A 23999-nucleotide genomic window follows, 5' to 3' on the forward strand; every position below is an offset into this window, starting at 1 on the left:
TGGGCAGTTCCACTCTGGCCTCTAGGGGCGCTGTGGGTCAGAATGGACTCCAGGGCAGTGGGCTGGTTTGGGCTTTGCTTCTGTGAAGATTGACAGCCTTGGAAACCCTGTGGGGCAGTTCCACTCTGCTCTAGAGTTGCTGTGAGTTGGAATGGATTCAGTGACAAAGTGCTTGTTGTTTTGGTGTACATATTGATTCAAAGTGAAAAGTGGAAAAATATTCAGAGAAAAAAAGAAGTCCCATTATCTCAGTGACAGATGACATTTCTTTTCGTAGGACACCTGGCAACATGTGTTTGTGTGTGTTTTTCCTTACCCTCCCCGCACTAGAATATGACTCCCAATCCCATTCAAACCCTGTCCTCAGCATATGTGCTGGGGCTTAGTAAATATTTGTGATGAGTACGTACATGAGTGGAGGACACTTTCGTCATGCACTGATGCATGTCCATCCCTTCTTGTTTATTCACAAGGAGGCACACTGTTGCACTTAAGAATCTATTTTGGCAGGCTTTCTGTTTGGGCACACAGCTAGTCCCTGACTATGAGGGGTTCTGCTCTGACGACTCCATCGTAAGTTGGTTCTAATGTCAGTCAAATACATCATTTTTAATTTATTTTTATTATGACTTTCCTTGGGTTTCCAAGAGGGTATCACTACGGAAATAGATTGCCCAACCTTCCTTCCGAGGAGTGGCTGGTGGGTTTGAACCACCAGCCTTCTGGTTTGCAGTCAAATGCCTTAAGCACTATGCCACCAGAGCTCCCATTATGGCTTTTTATTAGCAGTTATTTGTCTTTGGGGTTGATAACACTAATTACTTGCTGTAGTTGTTGTGACCATAAAACCCAAAGTGACTGCCATCAAATCAATTGTGATTCATAGCAAATCCAATCAACCCCCATTGGGTTTCCAAGGTGGTAAGTCTTTATGAAAGAAGATTGCTCCATCTTCCTAACCACCTTCTGGTTAGCAGTCAATGCCTTAAGCACTACGCCACCAGCGCTCCCTGCGTTGTATTTGGTATATTATTACTAAGGACAAGATGTAAGAAAAAGACAGTGTAGTGAGTGGTTTGTTGTAACTCACTGCCATCGAGTCAGATCTGACTCATAGCGATCCCTCCTTGGGTTTCTGAGGTGGTATCTATGGAAGTAGATTGCCGAGCCTTCCTTCCAAGGAGTGGCTGGTGGGTTTGAACCACCAGCCTTCTGGTTAGCAGTCAAATGCCTTAGGCACTATGCCACCAGAGCGCCTTTAAATATGCCATAGGTTGGTGACTACCTGCATATGGTTATGTGGTATTTTTGAAAATGACTACCTAAGTTTTCCACTCTGTAGAGAAAACACTTGTTTAACCAGCCCTCTAACGGACATTTAAGGAGCCCTGTTGGTTATCAACTCCGTGGGAGCAGGTTTGGGTTTTTTGGTTTGATGGTTAGATACTTGGCTGCTAACTGAAAGGACGGTGGTTCTCCGCTAACCTGAGGGGCTGACCTGGTCTCCAGGGCTGTGGGCACAGGGCCATGCTGTGCTCCAGGGACATGGGGCAGATAAGTGTGGGCCCTGTGAGCCCCGAGGAAAGGGGAGCATCTGAGGGGGCTGCCTGGAGGAGATGTGTGGAGCTCGGCTTTGAGAAGGAGCCAAAGTCAAACCAAACATGACTCACAGCGCCCCTCCAGGACAGTGGAACTGCCCCACAGGGTCTCCAAGGCTGTCAATCTTCACAGAAGCAAAGCCCAAACCACACCCACTGCCGTGGAGTCGATTCTGACTCACAGCGCCCCTAGAGGACAGAGTGCAACTGCACCATAGGGTCTCCAAGGCTGTCAATCTTCACAGAAGCAAAGCCCAAACCACACCCACTGCCGTGGAGTCGATTCTGACTCACAGCGCCCCTAGAGGACAGAGTGCAACTGCACCATAGGGTCTCCAAGGCTGTCAATCTTCACAGAAGCAAAGCCCAAACCACACCCACTGCTGTGGAGTCCATTCTGACTCACAGCGCCCCTAGAGGACAGAGTGGAACTGCACCACAGGGTTTCCAAGGCTATAATCTTTATGGAAGGTGACTGCATCATCTTACTCCCACACAGTGACTGGTGGGTTTGAACTGTTGGATTTTCAGTTGGCAGCAGAGGGCTTAAGAGCTGTGCCACCAGTGCTCCTTGAGAAGGAGCAGGGGCTGGAAGAGGTGTCTGGGGTCAGAGCGGAGGCTCTCAGGAGAGCTGTGGAAGCCCCTGCCAGGCCTGTGGTATGTGGGGAGCTGGGCCCCAGGAAGATGCAGCTACCCTGGGGGCAGGAGGCTCGTAACCCACAGTCCTCTCTGCTTAATTGTTCTGGGTCTTGGAGCAATCCTAGTTCCTCTGAGGAACTGGGCCCATTTTGAAGTTGTGGACCAGTGGCCAGGGACCATAAAATAATAAGAGAGGTGGGAGCTGCGTTATTGGCCTTTACTCTGTGGTAAGCCTGGGACTGTGAGGACTTAACATTGAGCTCCTGGTGAACAGCCTAAGGGGCAGGCGCTGTCCTGACCGGCATCTGCTAGAGGGGGACACGGAGGCCTGAGATCATCAGCCGGGAAGGAGCCGAGCCAGGCCCACAGGCTGGGAGACGGAGCAGTTGGGGAGAAGCCAGGGATGAGCTGGGTGCCAGGGGCTTTGGCAGAAGGGCTGTCTGGGCACAGTCAGGAGCCGGGATCCTGCCTGGAAGACCGTTGGCCCAGGGTCTCCAAATGACCTGTTGACAGACTGGGCTGCCCGAGCCAGCCGAGGCGTGGCTTGGTGGCAGGAGCCCTGGGTCCCATGTGGGGCGCCTCTCTCGCCGGCTCTGGGCCGACTCTGTAGGATGCTGTTCCCCCTGGGGATCGGCAGCAAAGCTTCCGCAGGGGAGCGGGCGCTGAGCCAAGCCTCCCACTCTTGTCCCTGAGGCTCCCGACGTTCCTTCCTACGCCTCCCAGAGACAGATGCTGTGGTGGGAATAGTGGGCCACCAGCAAGCTGGGCCACCGCACCTGCCTCGGGGTGAGGAGAGGGCGCTCAGGGCTCTAGTCCCTGCCCTCCGCCTCCATCCCTGACCTGCCAGAAACCACTTCCGGTTCAGCGCTTCAGGGCTCCTCTTCAGGCCTTTCGCTGCGGGTGACGTGCAGGGGCCCTGGAACCAGCTCCCTCCGCTGCTCCCCTGACCCCCGCAGTGAGGAGGTGGCCGCCGTGCAGCCTTGTGGGAGCGGGCCTGGGGCCGACTGGGGGGGCCGGGCCCCACCTCCCTGCCCTCTGCTCTGTCCCCTGCAGGCTCAGGTGGCCTTCCTCCAGGGAGAGAGGAAGGGGCAGGAGAATCTGAAGACGGACCTGGTGCGGCGGATCAAGATGCTGGAATATGCGCTGAAGCAGGAACGGTGAGCCCTCGCTGGCCGAGGCTGGGCAGCCAGGCCATAGGGAGGGGCCCCTCCTCTTCCAGAATCCCATGTTCCCCCAGCGTCCCAGCCTGCAGGCCTTCTCTAGGGGACAGGGAGAAAACGAAACTCAGAGCCCTGGGCACCGCAGTTAGTGGTGTTCAGGACAGACCTGAACCAACGGTGCTAGTCGTCATGGCTCAGCGGGCACCGCACGCCGTGGCACACGCTTCGTCCGTTGTCTCACTGGGCCCGTCCAGTAGCCCGACGGGGTCGGTTTTAGCCACGTCCCTCAGCCTCGCCCAGAGCCTCGTAGAGCTGGGCGGGAAACCGGTTGGCCTGACTCCAGAGCGCAGGTCCATAACCACAGCACGTCCGGACCTTGGCCTAGCCAGGCGTGGGAGGGGAGGGAGTCCAGTCTCGGAGGTGGGAGAGTGGATTAGGCACAGGCCTCGGGATTTGGGGCTCCTGAGCTGAGTCTACACTCCCCTCTGTCTCATTGGTGCCTCATTTGCTCTTTTAGGGCCAAATATCATAAACTCAAGTTTGGGACAGACTTGAACCAGGGGGAGAAGAAACCGGAGCTGTCGGAACAAGGTAGCACTGTCTGACATCCCTCCGCCCCTGACCTGTCCACTCGCTCCCCAAAAGCTAGATGCCGTGGAGGAGAGTAAAGGCAGAGGGACCCCTCCATCTTGGTTTGCTCCTGGGGAAGGCAGAATGGGCAGCGGGCCGCGGAGGAAGCTCATTTCCAATACCCACCCCCTGGGCTCTCAGCTGCTCGCTGGGCCCTGAGGGGCAGTCCGTGGGGAAGCAGGCCAGGCCTGCCGCCAGCCCTCTGGAGGTCAGATACACAGGCAGATAACCGTACCCCCGGGGGACAGTGTGAGATGGCGCTGTTCACAGACTTCATGGAAGAAGCAGTGTTTGAACGGGGCTTTTCAGTTATGCATCCAGATACTCGTCAAAACACGTATTGGGTGCCGGGGTGGTGGCCCAGCAAGATGGGCACAGCCCCTGCCCTGTGGTCTCAGCCCCTTGGAAGGGGCATCAGGTCACCAGCAGAGAAGTAGGGGAGGCATTCCAGCAGGAAGGAGGGGTGTGGGTAGATGTGTGGAGACGTGCGCGTGGCAGGTGAGGGGACAGTGACACCAGAGCAGTGGCAGAGGTGGCTGGGTGGGCCAGAGAGTGGCGGAAGTTTGAGGCAGGCTCACTGCCTTCAGTGCTGGGCTGATGGCAATTGTTGTCATTCCCTGTGGGACACCCCCCCCCCCCCCCCCGCTAGGATGTACGTGCCACAAGGACAGGGATCTTTGTTGACTGGTGTCGCCCAGGCACCCAGCCAAACACATAGTAGATGCTGGGTGAAGATGTACTGAACCGAGCAAATGGTAGGAATGATATCATATCATTCACACCAGTCCTGGGGCCTGGGTGCCGCTCCTCTTCACCCTCAGTGTCCGAAGAGGAGCCTGAAGCTCAGGCGGGCTCGGAGGGCAAGTGGCAGAGCGGGACTTGAACCCAGGCCTGCCCATTCCCTTAGAACCAGGCCAGCCTTTTGATTTCTGTTGTAAGAGGACTGCAGGGAGTGGGGGTTGGAGAATGACCCATCAGGACGGGAGGGATGAAGAGGACTTTGAGGAAGGAGACTCGGAACAGTAGGGAGGTTTCAGAGCACCCAGGAAGTGGACTCCACAGGACCCCGTGACCAGTGTGGATTTGAGGGATGATGAAGGAGGAGGGGGTGACGGGGAAGTGGTGGGGCCCTGACCAAGACAACCTGCCTCCTGTCTCCCCCCTCAGTCTCCAACGGCCCTGTGGAGTCGGTCACCCTGGAGAACAGCCCACTCGTGTGGAAGGAGGGCCGGCAGCTGCTCCGACAGTGAGTGGCCCGGGGGCGGGGGTGGGGAGGGCATGTGTGGCTCAGGAGATGGCCCCGGAGACTCCACAGTCCGTCCTGTCCCCATGGGGACACTGACCTATCAGGAGCCCAGCTGCCCCAGCTGAGATGGCCTGTCGCCCACCTGTGGCTAGAGCCCTGCCCGGGGACAGGGAAATGGGGGCCTCTGCATAAGGGAGGAGGAAGAGTGGGGGCCGCGCTCTTGGACAGCTGTCCTCGCTGCCCGCGTGGCATTTTCTGAAAGGGTAATATTGAAGTACTTTTTATCACTAAAGAGATTTATGAGTTTAGAAAACTATAGAGAAGCTTGAAGAAAATATTAAAATCACTCAATCCTATCACCCAAGGAATTTCATGTTCCCTTAAATTAAACACGCTGTGCACGCACTCAGGCTCCTTCCTGGCTCTGTATCTATGTATGTTGTATGTGTGTACACACGCTTTATAAAAACAGGGATTCCCACAATTACAGTCCGGAAAAAAAAAAAAAGAGGCAGGGATTCCTTCCTCGCAGTTTTGTAATGCATTGCTTTGGCTAAGTGTTGTGAACATCTTCTCATGTAAATTAGATAGGTTAGATAGGTCCGGATTTTTTTTTTTTTTACACTGTGGTAAATATATTAAAAAACAACAACAACAAACTCAGTGCTGTCCAGTCGATTTGACTCATAGCGACCCCTCCTTGGGTTTCCAAGGCGGTATCACTACGGAAGTAGATTGTCCCACCTTCCTTCCAAGGAGTGGCTGGTGGGTTTGAACCACCAGCCTTCTGGTTAACAGTCAAATACCTTAGGCACTATGCTACCAGAGCCCCCTGTAAATATATAGGTAACACAGCATTTACCGTTTCTTCACATGCACCAAAAACAAACCAGACCCACTGCCTGGAGTCGATTCTGATCCACAGCGCCCCTAGAGGACAGAGTGGAACTGCCCCACAGGGTGTCCGAGGCTGTCAATCTTTACAGAAGCAAAGCCCAAACCACACCCACTGCCGTGGAGTCGATTCTGACCCGCGGCGCCCCTAGAGGATGGAGTACAACTGCCCCAGAGGGTTTCTAAGGCTGTCAGTCTTTACAGAAGCCGACTGCCTCATCTTTCTCCCATGGAATGGCTAGTGGGTTCAAACCACCAACCTTTTGGTTCACAACGTTAACCCCTGTGCCAGCAGGGCTCCTGTATTTCTCATACTCATGTTTTCATGAGTCTGTCATGTGGGTAACCATACCTTCCTAGAGCCAATCCCTTGTGAGTTTCATTGAGGCGCGTTTTTAACTTTTTAGTATGAGGAGTAAAGTGACAAACATCAGACAGCTGTTTCCATGTGTCCTCGACTTCCTTAAGCTGAATATCTAGACGTGGCCTTGCTGGTTTTCAGTGTGTGTGCCCAGTAACAAGATGGTGCTAATAACAGGCGGCGCTTTCCAGGACCCTGGGATCTGCCCAGCACCATACAACACGGTTCTGGCCCCTCCCTCCCTCCCGGAAGTGCCTATGGGGGTTTTTGTGGGCCTCCCCGTCATTTCCACACGTGCAAACAAGGAGGTGGAGTGAGGTGAAGTGTTTTTGTAAAGGCATGGCATCAGTAAGGGGCAGGTGTGAGAACTGAACTGGGCCCCACCCCAGAGCCCAAGCATTTACCCATGATGCTCCCTGCCACTGTCCTGGCGGGGAGCTGGGCGCCTCGGCATGCACAGTGCCGGAGACCAGCAGGTGCAGAGAGAGCAGTGTAACCTGAGAGACGGGCAGGCCTCCCGGAGGAACAGGTGTCAGAAAAGATCCCAGGGGAGGAGCCTTTGCGGACCGGCAAGGCCTGTGCACCCTTTTTGAAGCACTGGTGCCCATATGTTTTGTTTTGTTTTTTTAAACTTTTAGCTCAGTCCCAGCTGGCTTAAATTTTCTTTTCTTTTTTTTGTATATGTAACAGGGTTTATCTCTTTTGTCTGTACTTCTTGCATACTTCTCTGTTTTCCTCTTCCTCGGTGTTGATCACTCACTTTGGTACATTGCCCTTTCGCTTAAATTTTCTTAATTGAAAAAGTAATAAATATTCATCGGTAGAAGTAAGTAGAGTACACTAAGTCCCCTGGGGTTGAGGGCAACTCGGATGTGCCCTTTAACGTCATGTAAATGTGCCCTCAGTTTGAAATGATCGAACTAACCCCTGAAACAAACCAAACCCACTGCCAGAGTCGATTCTGACTCACAGCCCCCCTAGAGGCCAGAGTGGAACTGCCCCACAGGGTCTTCAAGGCTGTCTGTCTTCAGACAGAAGCAAAGCCCAAACCAAACCCACTGCTGTGGAGTCAATTCCGACTCACAGTGCCCCTAGAGGACAGAGTGGAACTACACCAGGTTTCCAAGGCTGTAAATCCTTATGGCAGCGGACTGCCTCATCTTTCTCCTGCGGAGCAGCTGGTGGGTTCAAACTGCTGACCTTTCAGTTTAGCAGCTGAGCACTTCGATCATTGTACCACCAGAGCTCCTTGAACCAGGCCCTACTCAAAACAAACTCTTCATCACAGTCACCTCCACTTGCTGCAGGTGTGGCTTTCACATCATTGAAAAAAGGCTTCCAGCCTTTCTTTACTCTAAAGTGAGGCCGAATGAGCACCTGTTCTGATTTTCCTGTATATTTGACTTAAAGACACTGTTAGGAATGGACTTCGTTCATTATAGTTCGTCCTCTCTGCTCCAGGACTGCCTGTGAGTTGCAAAAGCCCCTTTAAGTCCCTGATCCCATTTTCCAGAGGTTACTGCTTGTTCTGGTTCCCTAGTGCCGCTCTGACAGGAATATACCACAAATGGAATGGCCTTAACAAACAGGAGTTTATTCTTACAATTTGGAGGCTTTAAGTCCAAGTTCAAAGTGCCAGGCCCTAGGGGCTGAGTGAAAGCCCCTCAATCTTGGGGTCCAGCTCTGCCTCCTGCTCCCGGCCCACTGGAGCTAGAGGCGTTTCTTCACTCAGACAGCTTCTGGCTGCTGAGGCTGAGAAGCCCCAAGGTTGACAAGTAGAAAGGCACAGTCCTGATGTTACCAAACCACACGGCAGGCCATTAACTCAGGTCCATTGTAAGTCCCAAGGACGGCAGAGCATGGCAGGCTACTGAGCAAAGACATGGCTACTTGCAAGGTCCAAGTGTGCCATAGGCTAGAGGCCATTCCCAAGGCTTCTCCTTGTATACAGAAAACAGACCACATCCCTAAGGCAGCTAGCTACTCAGCTGCTCCCAGTATATTCCACCATGGAGTTGATTACCAGTCTCATCATGGGGAATACTACATCCAGCTGCCCAGCCACTCAACCAGGCCCAGCCAAATTTAATATACAAACATAACCATCACACTGCTATTAAATTTAGCGATGTCTTCCCAGGCCTCTTGGTAGGATGACACACAAATGTGTGGCTTTGTGTGTGCTCTGTACTTAGACACACAATCATGTCTCTTTCTTAAAAATAACAGCTTGAATCATGCTGAACATATAACATACAACATATAACTTACACCTTCCCTTGGCGCTCTGCCTCATTTTTCAGCCTAGTGCCCCATAGTTAATTTCACAGTCACCATCGATGGTCACTGAATTTGCTGCCTGCATTTTGGCTTTTCCAAACATCCTTGTCCACCCGCAGTGTGCCGGGCCTTCACCCGCCAAGTCTCACAGGAGAGACTGCGGGGTCCAGGGAGTGCTTGGCGTTGTGTGATGTTGGCACCTCCTCTCTGGGTGGGCACTGGCCCCTGCAGTGTGCGCTGACGCCCAGGGGAGGTCTGACCTGAGCTGGCTCTGTCCCCTGCAGGTACCTGGAAGAGGTGGGCTACACGGACACCATCTTGGACATGCGGTCCAAGCGTGTGCGCTCCCTGCTGGGCCGCTCGCTGGAGCTCAACGGGGCCGTGGAGCCCAGTGAAGGGGGCCCTAGAGCCATGCCCGGCCCTGGGGTGCTGAGCGGGGGCGAGTCGCTGCTGGTGAGGCAGATCGAGGAGCAGATCAAGAGGTGAGCCATCAGGCCTGGCGGGCGCCGGCCCTCTGCTCTCCCGTCTGATGAAGGCCAATGTCAGGAACACCCACAAACGTCCCCGGGGGCTCTGGTGGCCTCCTCCCGGGGTATGTTGTGGGCTCGCTTACTCTGAAAGCCCCGCCCCACCATCGCTGGGTCCCTAGGACTCTGTCCTGGGTCCCTCTCTACTTTCCCACGGCTTCAGCCATCGTGCCCCAGCCCCCTTCAAGGCTCAGACCCAGACACGCGCCTCAGCAGACATGGAGCACCTACCCCCTGGAGGCAGGTCCTGGGCAGCATGCCACGGACACTGGGGAACGCAGCAGGCAGGGGCACCACCCTCGCAGAGTTCTCATCTGTTCGTTCTTTCATCAGATAACTTGTTATTCATCGAAATAGACAGTGCACGGTTGGGTGGTCGGTGCTCCGAAGAAAAAGGAAAAGGTGGATAGGGAGTGCAATGGCAGACTTGGGTCTGCGGGGGGCGCGCGTAGTTGAGGGGACACTTGAGCGGAGATGGGGATGGATGGCCACGCAGACGGCTGGAAGGAGAACGTTCCAGGCGCAGGAAATGGCAGGGGCAAAGGTTCTGAGCCGGGAGAGAGCTGGGTGTCTCCAAAGCGGGAAGGCCGGCCTGGCTGGAGCAGAGTGAGCACCTGGGGCGGTGGTTTGTGGGGAGAGGTTGGAATCTCGGGTCTCATCCAGTTGGGCCTCACCGGCCGGGAAGAGGACTTAAAGTCTTCTCTGTGGGTTGGGGCTGGGGTGTGGCGTAATCTGATAGAACTTGGTCTGATTTGAGAAGGCGGGGGGGAGGGTGGGGGGTATCACAGAGAGAAGGGTTAGGAGACGACAGCAGGAGGCCAGGGGCCAGGGAAGAAGTGGTCAGACTCCCAATAACTTAGAGTCAAGACTACTGAGTGGGTTGGATGGGGGAGGGGAGGAAGAGAAAGGAAGGAGGATTCCAGGGCTTGGTGTGAGCAACAGGGGGCAGCTTTTACTGAGCTGGGGACATGAGGATTGAACATCAAGAGGTCACTTAGGACAGGTGGTGCCTGTTTGACAACCAGGTGGACATGCCGAGTGCCCGTGTGGGGCTCGTGGCAGGCAATCGGCCCTTCAGCAGACCTCTCGTCCTCCAGCTCATGGTGGTTGAAAGCCACAGGCCGGGTACAAACACTGAGGGAGAGATCCAGGGCCCGGACTGTGGGGGTGGCTCTCATGTTTAAGAGAAAACAGGCAAAGGACACAGAGGTGACACAGCCCCTGCTGGCGGAGGAAGGCGGGGCAGCGGGTTCCCCGAGCTGAGTGCACAGTGCTGTCTGGAGGCAGGGGTGCCGGCCATGCATAAGGAAGGATGTGGGGGACCAAACCCACTGCCGTTGAGTCGGTGCCAACACAGCGCCCCTAGGGGACAGTAGAATGCCCCAGAGGGTTGGCAAGGCTGTCAGTGTTCAGAGAAGCGAAGCCCAAACCAAACCTGCTGCTGTGGTTGATTCTGACGCACAGCGCCCCTAGAGGACAGAGTGGAGCTGCCCCAGAGCGGTTCTAGGCTGTCTAATCTTTTATGGGGAGCTCTGGTAACATAGTGGCTATGACACTTGCCCGCTAACCAGACGGCTGGCAGTTCAAACCCACCAGCCACTCCTCGGAAGGAAGGTTGGGCAATCCTACTTCCGCAGTGATACTGCCTCGGAAACCCAAGGAGGGGTCGCTATGAGTCGGGGCCGACTCGACGGCATATAACAACAACAACAACAATCTTTTATGGGCGCATCACCAGGTCTTTTCTCCCTCAGAGCAGCTGGTGAGTTTGAACTGCAGACCTTTTGGTTAGCAGCCTTAACTGGTTCACACTTAACCACTGTGCCACCAGAGCCCCTTCACCTGGATGGAGCTGTTGAACCCACGCTGTTCTCTCTCCTCACTGGGGGCTGCATACTGACCAGAGCAGCTAACAGCTCTTAGAGCGTCAGCCTCACAGCAGACAGAGGGCTGCTCAGAGTTACCTGAAGTGTGAATCCCTGTCACTTTGTGCCCTGGCGTCAGGCTCAGCAAGCGCTCTTTTGCTGACACTCGTCCCTAGTGGGGAGGCAGGGAGCTGCAGGCCGGGTGGTGCCAAGTGGCACTGGGCTAGTACAGGCTGTGTTCCGTGGCCAGGCTCCTTGTCGGCGCCCGTGCATGTGGAGTGGCCTTTCCTCTTTCCTTCTGGGGGCGTTTCTGGCCATGCGCTGATGGTGCTTGTGGTGCGACCAGGCCCTGGGAACAGGTCTGCGTTGGCGCTTTCGGCCAGCTTTCCCGCCGCCTCATTGCACGTGGGGAGTTGGGCGGTCAGGGTTGCAGCTGGTCCTTTGGAACCTGTGTCAGGGTTCCGCGAGGAGCTGGGGGCCAGCCTGCTGGTCTGGGCAAGGGTTCAGGGTGGGGTGGGTGTCTCAGAGGCCAGGCTCAGGGCCCCGTGTGGGACAGCCCTGGGCTCAGCTGCCCAGCTGCTGGATCCAGGCTCCGGCCGCCAGGCCTCAGTCCCTTCTCTTCGGGGCTGTGTCACCGGCTGGCCTAATGCCCCTTGTGCCCCTGTTGCGGGCAGGAACGCGGCGGGCAAAGACGGCAAAGACCGTTTGGGCGGCTCCGTGCTGGAGCAGATCCCCTTCCTGCAGAGCTGTGAGGACGAGGACAGCGACGAGGACGACGAGCTGGACAGCGCGCAGCCCAAGAAGCAGCGCGTCAAGGTGAGCTGCAGGCGGGCCCTCCGTGCTGGCTGTGTGTGGCCACCTCGCCTCCAGCCCTCAGAGGTCCCCAAGTCCTTCCCCAAGCTCTCCTCTCGCCACTGCCATCTTCTCACTTCACCGGGGAGGCCCTTCCGGAGCCGCGGGCTCGGCAGCTCCCTCCTGGGTTCAGTGACACGTGTTTTGCTGTGACTACTGCTTTCTGCCTCTCAGTCGCCCTTGTAGGTTGTGAGCTCCGTAAGGGTAGGGACTGTGTGGGTCTCCCTGGCGGCCATCACTAGGGCCCTGAAGAGAGTGTGCAGGGAAGGCTCTCAGTAACTACCTGTAACATGAGGGCCTGTGGCTGGGCCTCAGGTTCCGCCGAGAACCTGGTTGAGGGGCCCCGTAGGGTGGGGACATCCAGTCTGCTGTTGGCGTTAGGACATTGTCCGTCGGGGAGAGGCGAGTGCCTCCACTCGGCCTCGCGGGCTGGCCCCACCTCTTCTTCCTGTCCCTCATGCCCTGGCTGCCCGAGCCCCCATGCTTCCACCATAGCAATGGCTCTTCCTCTCCTTGGGGCCTTCTCAGGCCAGGTCACGTGCTGGCAGCAAGGATGAGGCAGCACTCCTGCCCACAACATGGAGGAGCTTGTGGTCGGGGGTCCGTAAGCCAGTGCTTAAGGCAGAAATCTAACATGGCAAAATTGGCTTTGAACACTCCCGAAAATCCCCGAACCGTTTGTAAAGTACAGACTGTGTGGTTCAGAGCGGATGGCCCCAGATGGTGCCTTGTGGAAAAAGCACACTTACATAACGACAGGCGGGTTTGGGTTAGCTTAGGCTGTGTTTCAAAGGGGCTGTGTTCACGTGGGCCGCGTGCAGCACGGCTCTGCTCCTGCCGTCCCGAGCTGGGTGGGCCCGAGCTGTGCGCGTAGAACAACTCAGGAGGAGCCGCTTCCCGTCCCTGGTGAAGACCGACCGTGTCAGCCCTGCAGATGCGGCGTCCCCTTGCCCAGCGTTTCGTTTCCTTCCCCCCAAAGAAAGAACTTTGAAGTTCTTCTCAGCCTAAGAGTTACGAGTTGCCATCAAGTCAGTTCTGACCCGTGGCGACCTTGTGTGTGCGGAATAGGGCTGCCCCGTAGGGTTTGTAAGGCTGCGACCTTTTGGAAGCAGGTGGCCCTGCCTGCCTCCTGAGGCTCCCCCGGATGGGTTTGAACTGCCAACCTTTTGACTGTCCGTCAGGCACTTACCCGAGGGACTCTCTGTTCAAGTCAGCCCGTGTAGACGTGTAGGGAGACGTGGGGAGCCACGTGTAGTCTCTGGCCCCCAGAGCTGTCCCTGTGTGTAAGGGCTAATCCCAGAATGGGGATCTGCGGCAGGTGGCTTCCCTCTGCCCAGCCTTGGTGTCCTCCCCAGTGATGAGCGGATCATGACTGTCACAGTGGCCACGCTCACGGGCTGCTGTGGGGTTCAGTGAAATCCCGTGAGCTCTTTCCTCGGCGCTTCCTGGGGCGTCAGTGCGTTGCGTCACGTCAGCACAGAGGTTCTGACGTGTGTTTATTAGCACAGGGAAACCCATGAGACTCGGAACTTGACGGGACCGCCGAGTTTTCCTGGGTCTCCCCAGTTTTCCTTTCTAGCAGAGGGCAGTCTTACCACCTCTTTGTCACTCATTTGAAAGGAAAATATTTGAGTTTTCCTTCTGACAGGTTTCCACTTAGAGAGGTGCCAGCTTGTGCAGATTTTATAGTGTCACTGTTACACCTGTGGTGAAGGAGGCCTGGTGGAACAGTGGTTAAACGCTCAGCTGGCAGTTCGAACCCACTGACCACTTCGCAGAAGGGTGTAGCAGTCTGCTTCCAGAAAGATGACAGCCTTGGAAACGCTGTGGGGCAGTTCCACTCTGTCCTCTGGAGCGCTGTGGGTCAGAGTCAGGTCTGTTTTTCTTCGTAATTTTAGTTGTGTGCCTACGTGCACTCACTTACAGACACACATGCGTGCAAATATTCTCTCCCTGACTTCATGAGAAGCAGTGTACTGGGGAGAGCCTTGGGGTTGGGCACGAGTACCCTGAGTGACAGCCGAGAGGGGGCCCTGTGAGCGTGAAGGGAGGGGGCAGAGGGCGCAGATGTAACGAGTTGCTGTCGTGGATCCCAACTCCTAGCAACGCCACAGAGTCAGAGCTGCCCCTACAGTTTCCTAGGTTACAGCCTCTTTGTGGAAGCAGATCACCAGGTGTTTCTCCTGCGGAACCGCACCCCTGAGTAAGTGCAGGCCGCCAGCCTTTCAGTTTCAGCAGCCCAGAACTTAACCATCGCACCCCCGGGGTTCCTTCTCACCACTCTTGACTCCATTCCGACTCACGGTGACCCTCCTTGATTTCTGAGGTGGTATCTCAGTGGAAGTAGATTGCCTAGTCTTCTTTCTGAGGAGTGGCTGGTGGGTTTGAAACCCCTGCCTTCTGGTTAGCAGTCAAATGCCTTAGGCACTAGGTCCCTTACAGAGGCCTGCAAAGCAAAGCCTGCCAGGAGACTCAGCACTGCGCCTCCCCGGGAGTGTGGCACTTGCAAAGGCCCAGCAGGGGGAGCTCCACAGCCACATGTGGGGCTCCAGGGAGTGTGCCTCAGGCCCCTGCGGATGGGTCCCAGCAGGGAGCGGCAGAGGCCGGCCCTCCCCGCTGATCTGTCCCAGAGCCCAGAGTGGGCTTGCACTCTGGACGGGCCTGACCCGCCCGTCTCCCCACGCCCCAGCTCCCCTCCAAGGCCCTGGTGCCTGATATGGAGGACGAGGACGAGGACGACTCGGAGGACGCCATCAACGAGTTTGATTTCCTGGGCTCTGGGGAGGATGGAGAGGGGGCTCCAGACCCCCGGCGTTGTCCTGGAGATGGGAACCACCGTGAGCTGGGTGAGTTGGGGGGCTCCGGCCCCCTCAGATTGCCTTCCTCGCCTGCACGGGGGCGGGGGGGGGGAAGGCAGACCCTGGCCCTGCCCCTTCCACACGCAGCGCCTGCAGCTGCTTCCTGCCCCAGGGCCTCTCCGCCGGACGGACACGCTTCCGGAGAGGAGACCGGGAGGCCCGAGCCAGGGTGGTCAGGCCCCTCGCCCCTTCTCTGGAAAATCCCCGAGGCTCTGGGGACGCCGGCCCTCTAGTCCTCTGTGACCTCTAGCAAGGAACAGACGAGGACTTGATAGGGAGAGGCCCACGGGCCGGCTTCACCATCCTCCCGCCTGTGACTCCCGGCCAGGAGGGCCCTCGGGGCCGGGGGTGTGGCTGGGCATGCAGAGGCCCAGACGGGCGTCACAGGGTGCCAGCGCAGGCGTGGTCTCCGCTGCCCACTCCGCCCCCCACGCCGAGCCCCAGTGTGCCCTATGGCCAGGGCTTCCTCGGCCACAGTTGCAGGCGAGACTTCAGGTGGTGAGGGTGAGGAGGGCGTGGGTTGCCTGAACCTGTGAGAAAATCGGTGGGTGAGTCCTGCCATGCGTCCCGTCCCTCCAGAAAGCCGTCGGGTCAAACTCCAGGGAATCTTGGCAGACCTTCGTGATGTGGATGGGCTACCTCTGAAAGTGACAGGCCCGCCCCCAGGCACCCCCCAGCCCCGGCCCCACGAAGGTAAGCGGCCCACCCCAGTCCCAGGGGCCCCTAGCAGAGGGAGGCTGCAGCGCTAAGCCCAGGCTTCTGTGTTCTCTGTGGGAGCCCGGCCTCTAGCCTGCAGCCTCCCTGTCCCAAAAGTGCGTCTGTCTGTCTGTCTCCCTCTTTTTGTCTGTCCTGCCCTGTCTGTCTGTCTCTCTCCGTCTCTCTTTCCAGCTGTATTCTTGCTCTCATCCTCTCCCTGCCTCTCTCTCTCGCTCCTTCTCTCTCCCTCGGCCTCCCTCTGTCTCTCTCTCTCTCCCTGCCCCTCTCTGCGCCCTCCCTCCCCTCCCCCCACCAGGTTCCTTTGGCTTCTCCTCAGACGTTTTCATCATGGACACAATCGGGGGCGGGGAGGTGAGCCTGGGGGACTTGGCAGATCTCACCGTCACCAACGACAATGACCTCAGCTGTGATGTAAGTTCACGGGGTGCCCCCACCCCACTGAGCCCCATCCACACTCATGCCCGAGGCCAGCACCTGCTGAGCTCGGCCTGGGCGCTGGGCCAGTGCTAGGTCCCTGACACTAGCCTTCGATGAGGTCCTTCCAAGCCCTGGGAGGTAAGGGCCACCTCCTCACCCCACTTCATAGAGGGGTGCTATGCAGACAGGGAAGGGGACCTGTCTGGGATCACAAAGGTTTGGGGCCTGGCTCTCAGTCCCTGTGCCAGGCTCCTTCTTCCCACCTGGCCCACCCATCGAGTCTAGGGAGCCCCCACCAAGGCTGCCAGGGTGGGCTTGAGGGTGGTGACCGTGAGGTGAGAGCCCCACTATGGTTGAGGTGGATTTGATGAGGACAGGTGGGGAGCTGGGAAGATGGCCTCAAGCCACAAACCCAAACAATGAGATGCCACCAGTGTGTGCACGGATGGCACAGGGTGGCGTGGCCAGCATCCAGAGCCCAGGGTCTGCGGCCGGCTGGGCAGCTGTGAGCCTCTGGGCCTGGGCGCGAGAACACCTTTGTCTGCGGCTGATGTCAGCCTTCGCTTTCTAGCAGGTTCTCGTGGAGCTCATGACCCCAGTGAGGTTGGGGGGTGCTGCCATACACTGCCAGGAAGCGGGCTGGCATGGGGGTGAGCTGGGGAGGTGTGCTCCCTAAGACTTCCCACACTCCACTCAGGGAGGCAGCAGGGCTCAGCCGACAGCAGGCTCTTGAGCTCAGAAGCACTGTGGCCCGAGTGATGGCTGAGGCAAGGCATAGGGGGCGCATGGAAGCCCAGGTAAAAGGGCTCAGGGGCAAACTCCGCCTCGGCGGCCCACTGGTTACTCAGCGCCTTTACTCTCCGTCACGGCCTCCCAGCGTCCCTAGCTCAGTGAGCAGCACCCCCCCATAGGGCGTGTGCACGTGGGGATCCCCACAGACACTGGGGGGGGGTCGCTCTCGTAGCCCCCACTCCGCACTGTCTCTGTCTGCACCTTCAGGGTATACACTGATGGTCCATCGCTCCCTGGGCTCACTCGTGACCTCTCTCTGCACCCATCCTTCTAACAGTGCATACGGACTGAGTATAATCTGTATGCCATGCAGTCCCCCACTGAGAGTGTAGGTTCGCTGGGTGGCACAACCATCCCCCCGGAAAGCAGCTGCCAGCCCCCAATCCCCAGCAGCCTGGCAGCCACCAGGCTGCTTCCTGTTGCCGTGGTCGGGCTTGCTGTGGGCGTCCCATCGGAACGGAGCCACGGGAGGTGTGCTGCTTTGTGCCCAGCTTCTTCCGCTGGGCGCGTCTTCGGGGCCACCCGTGTCATAGCATGCACGCATCAGTGCTCCGTTCCTGCGTGGCTGAGCTTCAGTCCATGGTGTGTGGCATGGACCACTGTTTGTCTGTCTGTCCACCCTCCACTGGGCATCTGGGCAGTTTTCACCTTTTGGCTGTTGTGAGTGATGCCTCGATGCCGATCTGTGGACAAAACGTGCATCTCTGCTTTTTGGGTGGACGTGTTTTCATCTCTCTTGGGTACAGACCTTGGAGTGGACTTGCTGGGCCGTAAGGTAACTCCGCACCACCGCCTAAGGGCCCGCCTGACTGTTGCACGCGGCTGCCCCGTGTTCCATTGCCCCAGAGAGTCCGAGCTCTGATTTCCCCACATCCTCGCCAGCATCAGGTCACTGATCTTGATTATTGCTGTCATAGTGGCTGTCAAGTGCTGTCTCATTGTGGTTGTGACTTGCATCTCCCTAGTGACTGATGAAGGAGCCCTGGTGGCACAATGGTTAAGCACTCACTGCTAACCGAACGGCCAGTGGCTCAAACCCACCAGCCACTCCACTGGAGGATGATGTAACAGTGAAGATCACAGCCTTGGAAGCCCTGTGGTGCAGTTCCACTCTGTCCTCTAGGGGCGCTGTGAGTCAGAATCAACTCCAAGGCAGTGGGTGTGGTTTGGGCTTTGCTTCTGTGAAGATTGACAGCCTTGGAAGCCCTGTGGGGCAGTTCCGCTCTGTCCTCTAGGGGCACTGTGAGTCAGGATTGACTCGACCGCAGTGGGTACAGCTGTTAACCATGTTGCGGGTCTGTTCATGTCCTTATCGGCCAATTTCCATCTATTCCTTTCCCCAATTTTTAATAGAGTTACTTGCCTTTTTATTATTGAGTTGTAATAGTTCCTCACATAGTCTAGACACACCTACAGCCACCCTTAATGGAAGTTGCGTGGGATAGCTACACAGTCGTCTCGTCCCCGCTCTACACCGTTCTGTGGCCCCCGTTCCCTGAGGCCTTTTCTTAGGGTACAGTGCAGATTTCTGAGCGTGGCCCCCACTCGCCTCGATCTGGCCCTTCCGGCCTCCTCTCCTGCACCTCCCCTTGCTCTCTGCACTCAGCTTCACTGGCCTCCCACCAGGCCCCGGGTCTGCCCTCGCTGCCCCCAGCCCCAGGGCCTTTGCACATGCACATGCAGGGTCCTTCCCAAACTTCCTCCCTTCTCTGGGTCAGTCTGCTCATTTGTCAGGTGTTAGTTCACATGTCATAGCAGCCTGGTGGTGCAGTGCTTAAGCACTTAGCTACTAACTGAACGGTCGGCGATTGGAACCCACCAGCCACTCTGTGGGAGAAAGATGAGGCAGTCTGTTTCTATGAAGATGACGGTCTTAGAAACCCTGTGGGGCAGTTCTACTCTGTCTCCTAGGGGCACTGTGAGTCGGAATTGACCCGATGACACCCAGCAGTTTGTGCCTCTCCCTCAGGAAGGCCTTGTTGACACCCAGCCCCTGCCCTCGGAGGGGGCAGGCTGCCGGGTCCCCCCCACCCCCTGGGTGTACTGCATGTGGTCTCTGATCCTGTGTGGGAGGAGTTGATTGTCCCCACCCCACCCCCTGCTCTCTTCTGAATTGTGAGCTGCCAAGGGCCCCCGCGTCCCTAGTGTGGTGTCTGGCACGTTGTAGACACTTGTCTCGGGGAGCGTAGGGGAGAGCCAGTCTGCCCAGGAGTCCGTGTGGCTGGGCAGGAAGCGGGAGTTCCTGGGTGTCCTGGGTGTCAGTGTCTGTGTGACTGCCAGCCAGGGCGGGAGAGGAGGCACTAAGGCAGCTGCCCCTCCCTAGCTGTCTGACAGCAAAGACGCCGTCAAGAAGACGTGGAGCCCCAAGTTCACCCTGCGCTCCCACTACGACGGCGTCCGCTCCCTGGCCTTCCATCACAGCCAGTCGGCACTGCTCACTGCCTCGGAGGACGGCACGCTCAAGCTCTGGAACCTGCAGAAGGCGGTCACAGCCAAAAAGTGAGGGTGTCCCTGGGCTGCGCGTGGCAGGGGGGGCATCTGGGCCGGGGCAGGCTGAGGGGGTCTCAGACGTCCCATTTGTCATCTCCCCACAGGAACGCTGCGCTTGACGTGGAACCTATCCATGCCTTCCGGGCCCACAGGTAGGGAGGTGCCCCGGAGCCAGCCAGGAGCCCCATCCCAGCAGCAGTCTGACCCCCACTGCCATCCCCGCCGGCTCCTCCCGCCTTGTACCGTGTGGCCCTCTATACACACACATCCCTTGTGTACTGTGTGGCCCTCCATACACACCTCTTCTTCTATACTGTGTGACGCTCCACACATATCCCCTCCTGTACCATGTGGCCCTCAACACACACCCCTCCTTCTATGTGTGACTCTCCACATATGCCCCCTCCTGTACCATGTGGCCCTCCACACACACACCCCTCCTATTCCGTGTGACTCTCCACACACAAACCCAGCTCCTTGTGCTCTGCAGACTCTGGTAGCCCTGGCAGCCGGCGTGGTGGCATCACTGAGCCCTAGGTGCTAACTTCCTTTGGGCCACCAGGGGATGTGCTGATGGGGAGCTCGGAGGCCCCAGGGCAAGGGCTGAGCTTTGTCCCTGCCCCCGCCTTGTGCCCTGCAGGGGCCCTGTGCTGGCAGTAGCCATGGGCAGCCACAGCGAGCACTGTTACAGTGGGGGTGCGGACGCCCGCATCCACAGCTGGAAGATGCCCGACCTCAACATGGACCCCTATGACGGCTACGGTGAGGGAGCCTCCTCGACCCCACGCTGGGCCCGCCTCTGTCCTGCCCTACACAGGGCAGTCAGTGGCGGCCTAGAGGACGGGAGGGGGGGCGTGTCTCACAGGATGTGATGGCTGATGGCCTCAGAATCAGTGCGAGCAGGACAACTGGAGGCAGAGGTCACGGCTGGGCTGGCCGCCAGCAGTCAGGGCGGCTTTGAGGACAGGGACAAAAGGGGCAGTGAGAGAAGTCAGCGGGGCAGGTTGTGGGCGCTTGGGCTCCATCGTGGGGCTGCTTTTATGAGTTGTTGAGTAGGGTAGTGATGGGCCTGGCCCTGTCAGCATCTGTCCCCAGCCCTCCTGGCTGGCCGCCTACAGGAACCTGTTGGTCATGTGGCCCTATGCTACACCCTGCGTGGTAGAGCTTAAAGGTCTGTGGCTCTCCACAAGACTCACACACCATTTTCCAGAGGAGCGGTCCCAGGCAGTGTGTGCTACACACCCAGTGAAGGTGCCCCGTCGTGTGTCAGCTGGGCTCAGGCTGGAGCCGCCTGTGTGGACTTGCGTGGCCATGAGGCAGTGGTGGGGTCTTTGAATGGCCTGAGTGACTCAGAGACCCTCAGGGTGTGTGCAGTAGGGCAGGGAGCAGGTGGCCATGGCGGGACTCGCACCGGAGGCACACGGCCCATTGAGCTGACTGCTGGTATGAGGGCAGACCCTGCCCGGACTGAAAGGCCCTGGACTCTGGTGAAGCAGAGTCATGTGTGGCCCAGAGACCACAAGTCTTAGAAGTGACTTAGAGTAGCGTGCCAGCTCAGGTCACTGTCTGGGCCTTGAGAAAACAGCAGTGAAGAGAGAGCTCCCTGCCCTCTGGAGCTGGCTCCCAGGAGGCCTCAGGGCCCCCCAGTCTCCCTGGAGGAGCTCGAGTGGGGAGCAGCTGGGAGGGGAGGGGAGGGGCGGGTCCAGGTGGACTGGATGGCTCGGGGCCCAGCGCCCCGGGGCTCTCCTCAGCCACTGCCCCCAGGCTGTCCTGGCCGTCCCCCGACCCAGCCTGTTCTCTCCCTGCGGGTGGGTCCAGACCCAAGTATGCTGAGCCATGTCCTGGAGGGCCACGGGGATGCCGTGTGGGGCTTGGCCTTCAGTCCCGCCTCCCGCCGCCTGGCCTCCTGCTCTGCTGACGGCACTGTCCGGATCTGGGACCCCAGCAGCAGCAGCCCGGCCTGCCTCTATACCTTCTCCACAGCCAGCGGTGAGTAGGGGGCGCAGGGGGTACCTGCGAGGAGGGGGAGGAGGGACTTGGGGTGAGGGCCCCTCAGCAGCCTGCCCTTGCCTCCGCCCCCAGAGCACGGGATCCCCACCTCAGTGGCCTTCACCAGCACCGAGCCTGCCCACGTAGTGGCCTCCTTCCGCTCTGGCGACACCGTGCTGTATGACCTGGAGGCTGGCAGCGCCCTGCTCACGCTGGAGTCCCGGGGGAGCAGCGGTAAGGAGGCCCTGGGGCCCGGCCTGTGGGACCAGGCACTGCCTGCCTCCGAGCCCCACTTCTTCCTCTGGCTTCGGTGACCCGACCGACATCCCTCGGGGGCTTCGAGCCTGGGCCGCTGCTGGACCAGAGCAGGAAGGAACCAAGGCCTAGTGGAGGCCTGGTCGCCGCCCTCACAGACAGGGCGGCCCTTGGACTGAGGAGCAAACACCTGACGACCAGCAAACATTCCTGTGTGCTCCCCGCTCCTGCCACAGCCCTCCCGAGACAGGGCATGTCCCCATTTTACAGGGCGACATCAAGTCCAGAGAAGGGGCCCTGTGTGCCCCGCCCACCTCGACATCTGGGCAGGGGAGCAAGGATAGAGGGTCCGGCCCTCCTTTTCCCTTTGTCCAGGTCTCCCTAGTCGCCCCTTGACATCCACCGCCATTTCCCCTTTTCCTTCTAGGCCCCACCCAGATCAACCAGGTGGTGAGTCACCCACACCAGCCCCTCACCATCACCGCTCATGACGACAGAGGCATCCGCTTCCTGGACAATCGGACCGGTGAGGCCCAGCTCCCTAGCGCCCCGCTCTCCGGCTCTGTGGGTGCTCATGTTCATGTCAGGGTGATCCAGACTCTCACCTGGAAAACCTAATGCCCTGTTGGGGGCTCTCAGGGCATCTCAGTCAAGGCCCAGGGCGGGCAGTGACTTGCCGCCCACTCTTTCTCCCTTCAGGGAAATCCGTGCACTCCATGGTTGCCCACCTGGATGCCGTGACCTGCCTCGCCGTGGACCCCAACGGCGTGTTCCTAATGTCAGGAAGTAGGTTGGGAGCCCCTGACCCCTCGGGAGCAGGAGCGCGGCCCTCACCCTGTGGGGGGCGGTGCCGTCCTCTGGGGAGAGGACAGGAAAGAGCAGCAGTCAACTCACCAGGCCGTGTCCCTCCAGTGCGGGTCCCGCCACGGCCGCCTGCTCCCTGCCCTCCCCTCCGACTAACTGGCCCTCGGGGCTGCACTGCCTGCATTTGGTCGGCACTCAGGCCAGCCACCCCTGCCTCCGGACAGTGCCTCCTGGGACCTTTCAGCCTCCTTGTGTGTTTCCTTCTGCCCACGGCGCCCCTTCCTGCTCGCAGCTTAGTCTCTTTGCCCGTTGCCAACTCACCGCCCTCAGTGTCAGTACACAGCAGACATTCAGTAACTAGCTGGCGAGGAGACGCAGCAGCACAAGGCCAAGGGGCAGGCAGAGGGGACCTGGCCCCCACCCTCACCCCGAAGCCTAGGACCCAGGTGTGGGGCTGAAGGGTGGGTTTGCACGCAGAGGCAGGGTCCCAGGGCACTCACGGATGGCCCTCCCCGCACAGGTCATGACTGCTCCCTGCGCCTGTGGAGCCTGGACAACAAGACGTGTGTCCAGGAGATCACGGCCCACCGCAAGAAGCACGAGGAGGCCGTGCACGCGGTGGCCTGCCACCCCAGCAGGGCCCTCATCGCCAGCGCTGGCGCCGACGGCCTGGCCAAGGTCTTCGTATGATGCCTGCCGGGCCCCGCCCTGGCCGCGCGCTGCCTGGGGACCGGGGCCGGGCCAGCAGGGCCCAGGTGAGGGGCTGCCACGCCTTCTGTGCTCCGAATGGTGTCGGGGGGCACCCGGCTTGGGCAGCAGAACGCCCTCCTCCTCCCCCGACAACACCCTCACTCACCCCACCCAGCCCGCCATTTCCTGTGGGCCTAGTCCCATGGGACGCCTTGTGAGGGACGCCTTTGAGGAGGGGGTGTGAGACCTGGAAGGGTCCTACCAGCTCAGGCTCCAGGCCTCCCTCCCTCGTCTCCCACAGGTGACTGACTCCCAGCCTCCCCCTCGAGGCTCAGAGGCCTGGCCGCCTCGCCCTGCCTTGGAGCCTGGTGGTGCTAAGGGCCGTCCGCCGGGAGCTCCCCCACGGCCTCCCCTGCCTGCTCGGGCCTCCTTCAGGACCCGCCCCACCGGGGACTGCCTCGGGGGGACTTTCTGTGGGGCCTTGACCCCCACTCCGGTATCCAGGCTGCTTCTCAAGGGCAGCACAGCCAGGGCTATGTCCTTGGGGCTCCGTTTTTCCAAGACGCCAGATGGTGCCAGGGTCCCCCTTTGAGCTTCCGTCTCCCGACCTGGGAGGGAGCCGTGCCAGGCCTCCCACCCTCCTCCTGGCCAGTGCCAGCTGGAGGCCAGTGCCAGCCGGAGCGGGGGGGCCACAGGCTTTTCCTCCGTTCACTCAACACTGCTTTCTAGACACTAACCAGCGCCGTTAGGCCCAGTAACTGCCTGGGGGGGTGCCCTTGGGGCCGGCCCCACCCTACCTCCCCAGCACCCCTCCAAGGGCAGCCCCAGCCCCTACCCACAGAGCCTTCTCTTGCCGCTGCCAGGGCATGGAGGTTGGAAAGGGCCCAGGCCTCCCTGTATATCTGTATAAATGGTGGGGTTTCACGGAGCCCCCA

The 23999-nt window shown here is 58.8% G+C and overlaps 1 protein-coding gene across 1 annotated transcript in view; it reads left to right on the forward strand.

Annotated features, from left to right (window-relative positions):
* Positions 1-23064, forward strand: part of STRN4 (striatin 4) — a gene marked incomplete at its 5' end in the record, with an annotated part of 29072 nt that extends 6008 nt beyond the window's left edge. Inside the window, 16 exons of the mRNA XM_007942885.2 lie at positions 3291-3394; positions 3915-3988; positions 5195-5273; positions 9093-9290; positions 11875-12016; positions 14742-14898; positions 15490-15603; positions 15923-16038; positions 19160-19335; positions 19431-19478; positions 19967-20088; positions 21145-21315; positions 21409-21549; positions 21998-22096; positions 22270-22356; positions 22895-23064. Of these exons, the coding sequence (XP_007941076.2) occupies positions 3291-3394; positions 3915-3988; positions 5195-5273; positions 9093-9290; positions 11875-12016; positions 14742-14898; positions 15490-15603; positions 15923-16038; positions 19160-19335; positions 19431-19478; positions 19967-20088; positions 21145-21315; positions 21409-21549; positions 21998-22096; positions 22270-22356; positions 22895-23064 (1998 nt within the window). The remainder of the gene's footprint in view (positions 1-3290; positions 3395-3914; positions 3989-5194; positions 5274-9092; positions 9291-11874; positions 12017-14741; positions 14899-15489; positions 15604-15922; positions 16039-19159; positions 19336-19430; positions 19479-19966; positions 20089-21144; positions 21316-21408; positions 21550-21997; positions 22097-22269; positions 22357-22894) is intronic.
* Between the last annotated feature and the right edge of the window lie 935 nt (positions 23065-23999).

This window comes from Orycteropus afer, unplaced genomic scaffold (genome assembly GCF_000298275.1).
Source record: "Orycteropus afer afer isolate SDZICR_OR568_19922 unplaced genomic scaffold, OryAfe1.0 scaffold00099, whole genome shotgun sequence".
Taxonomy (NCBI): domain Eukaryota; kingdom Metazoa; phylum Chordata; class Mammalia; order Tubulidentata; family Orycteropodidae; genus Orycteropus; species Orycteropus afer.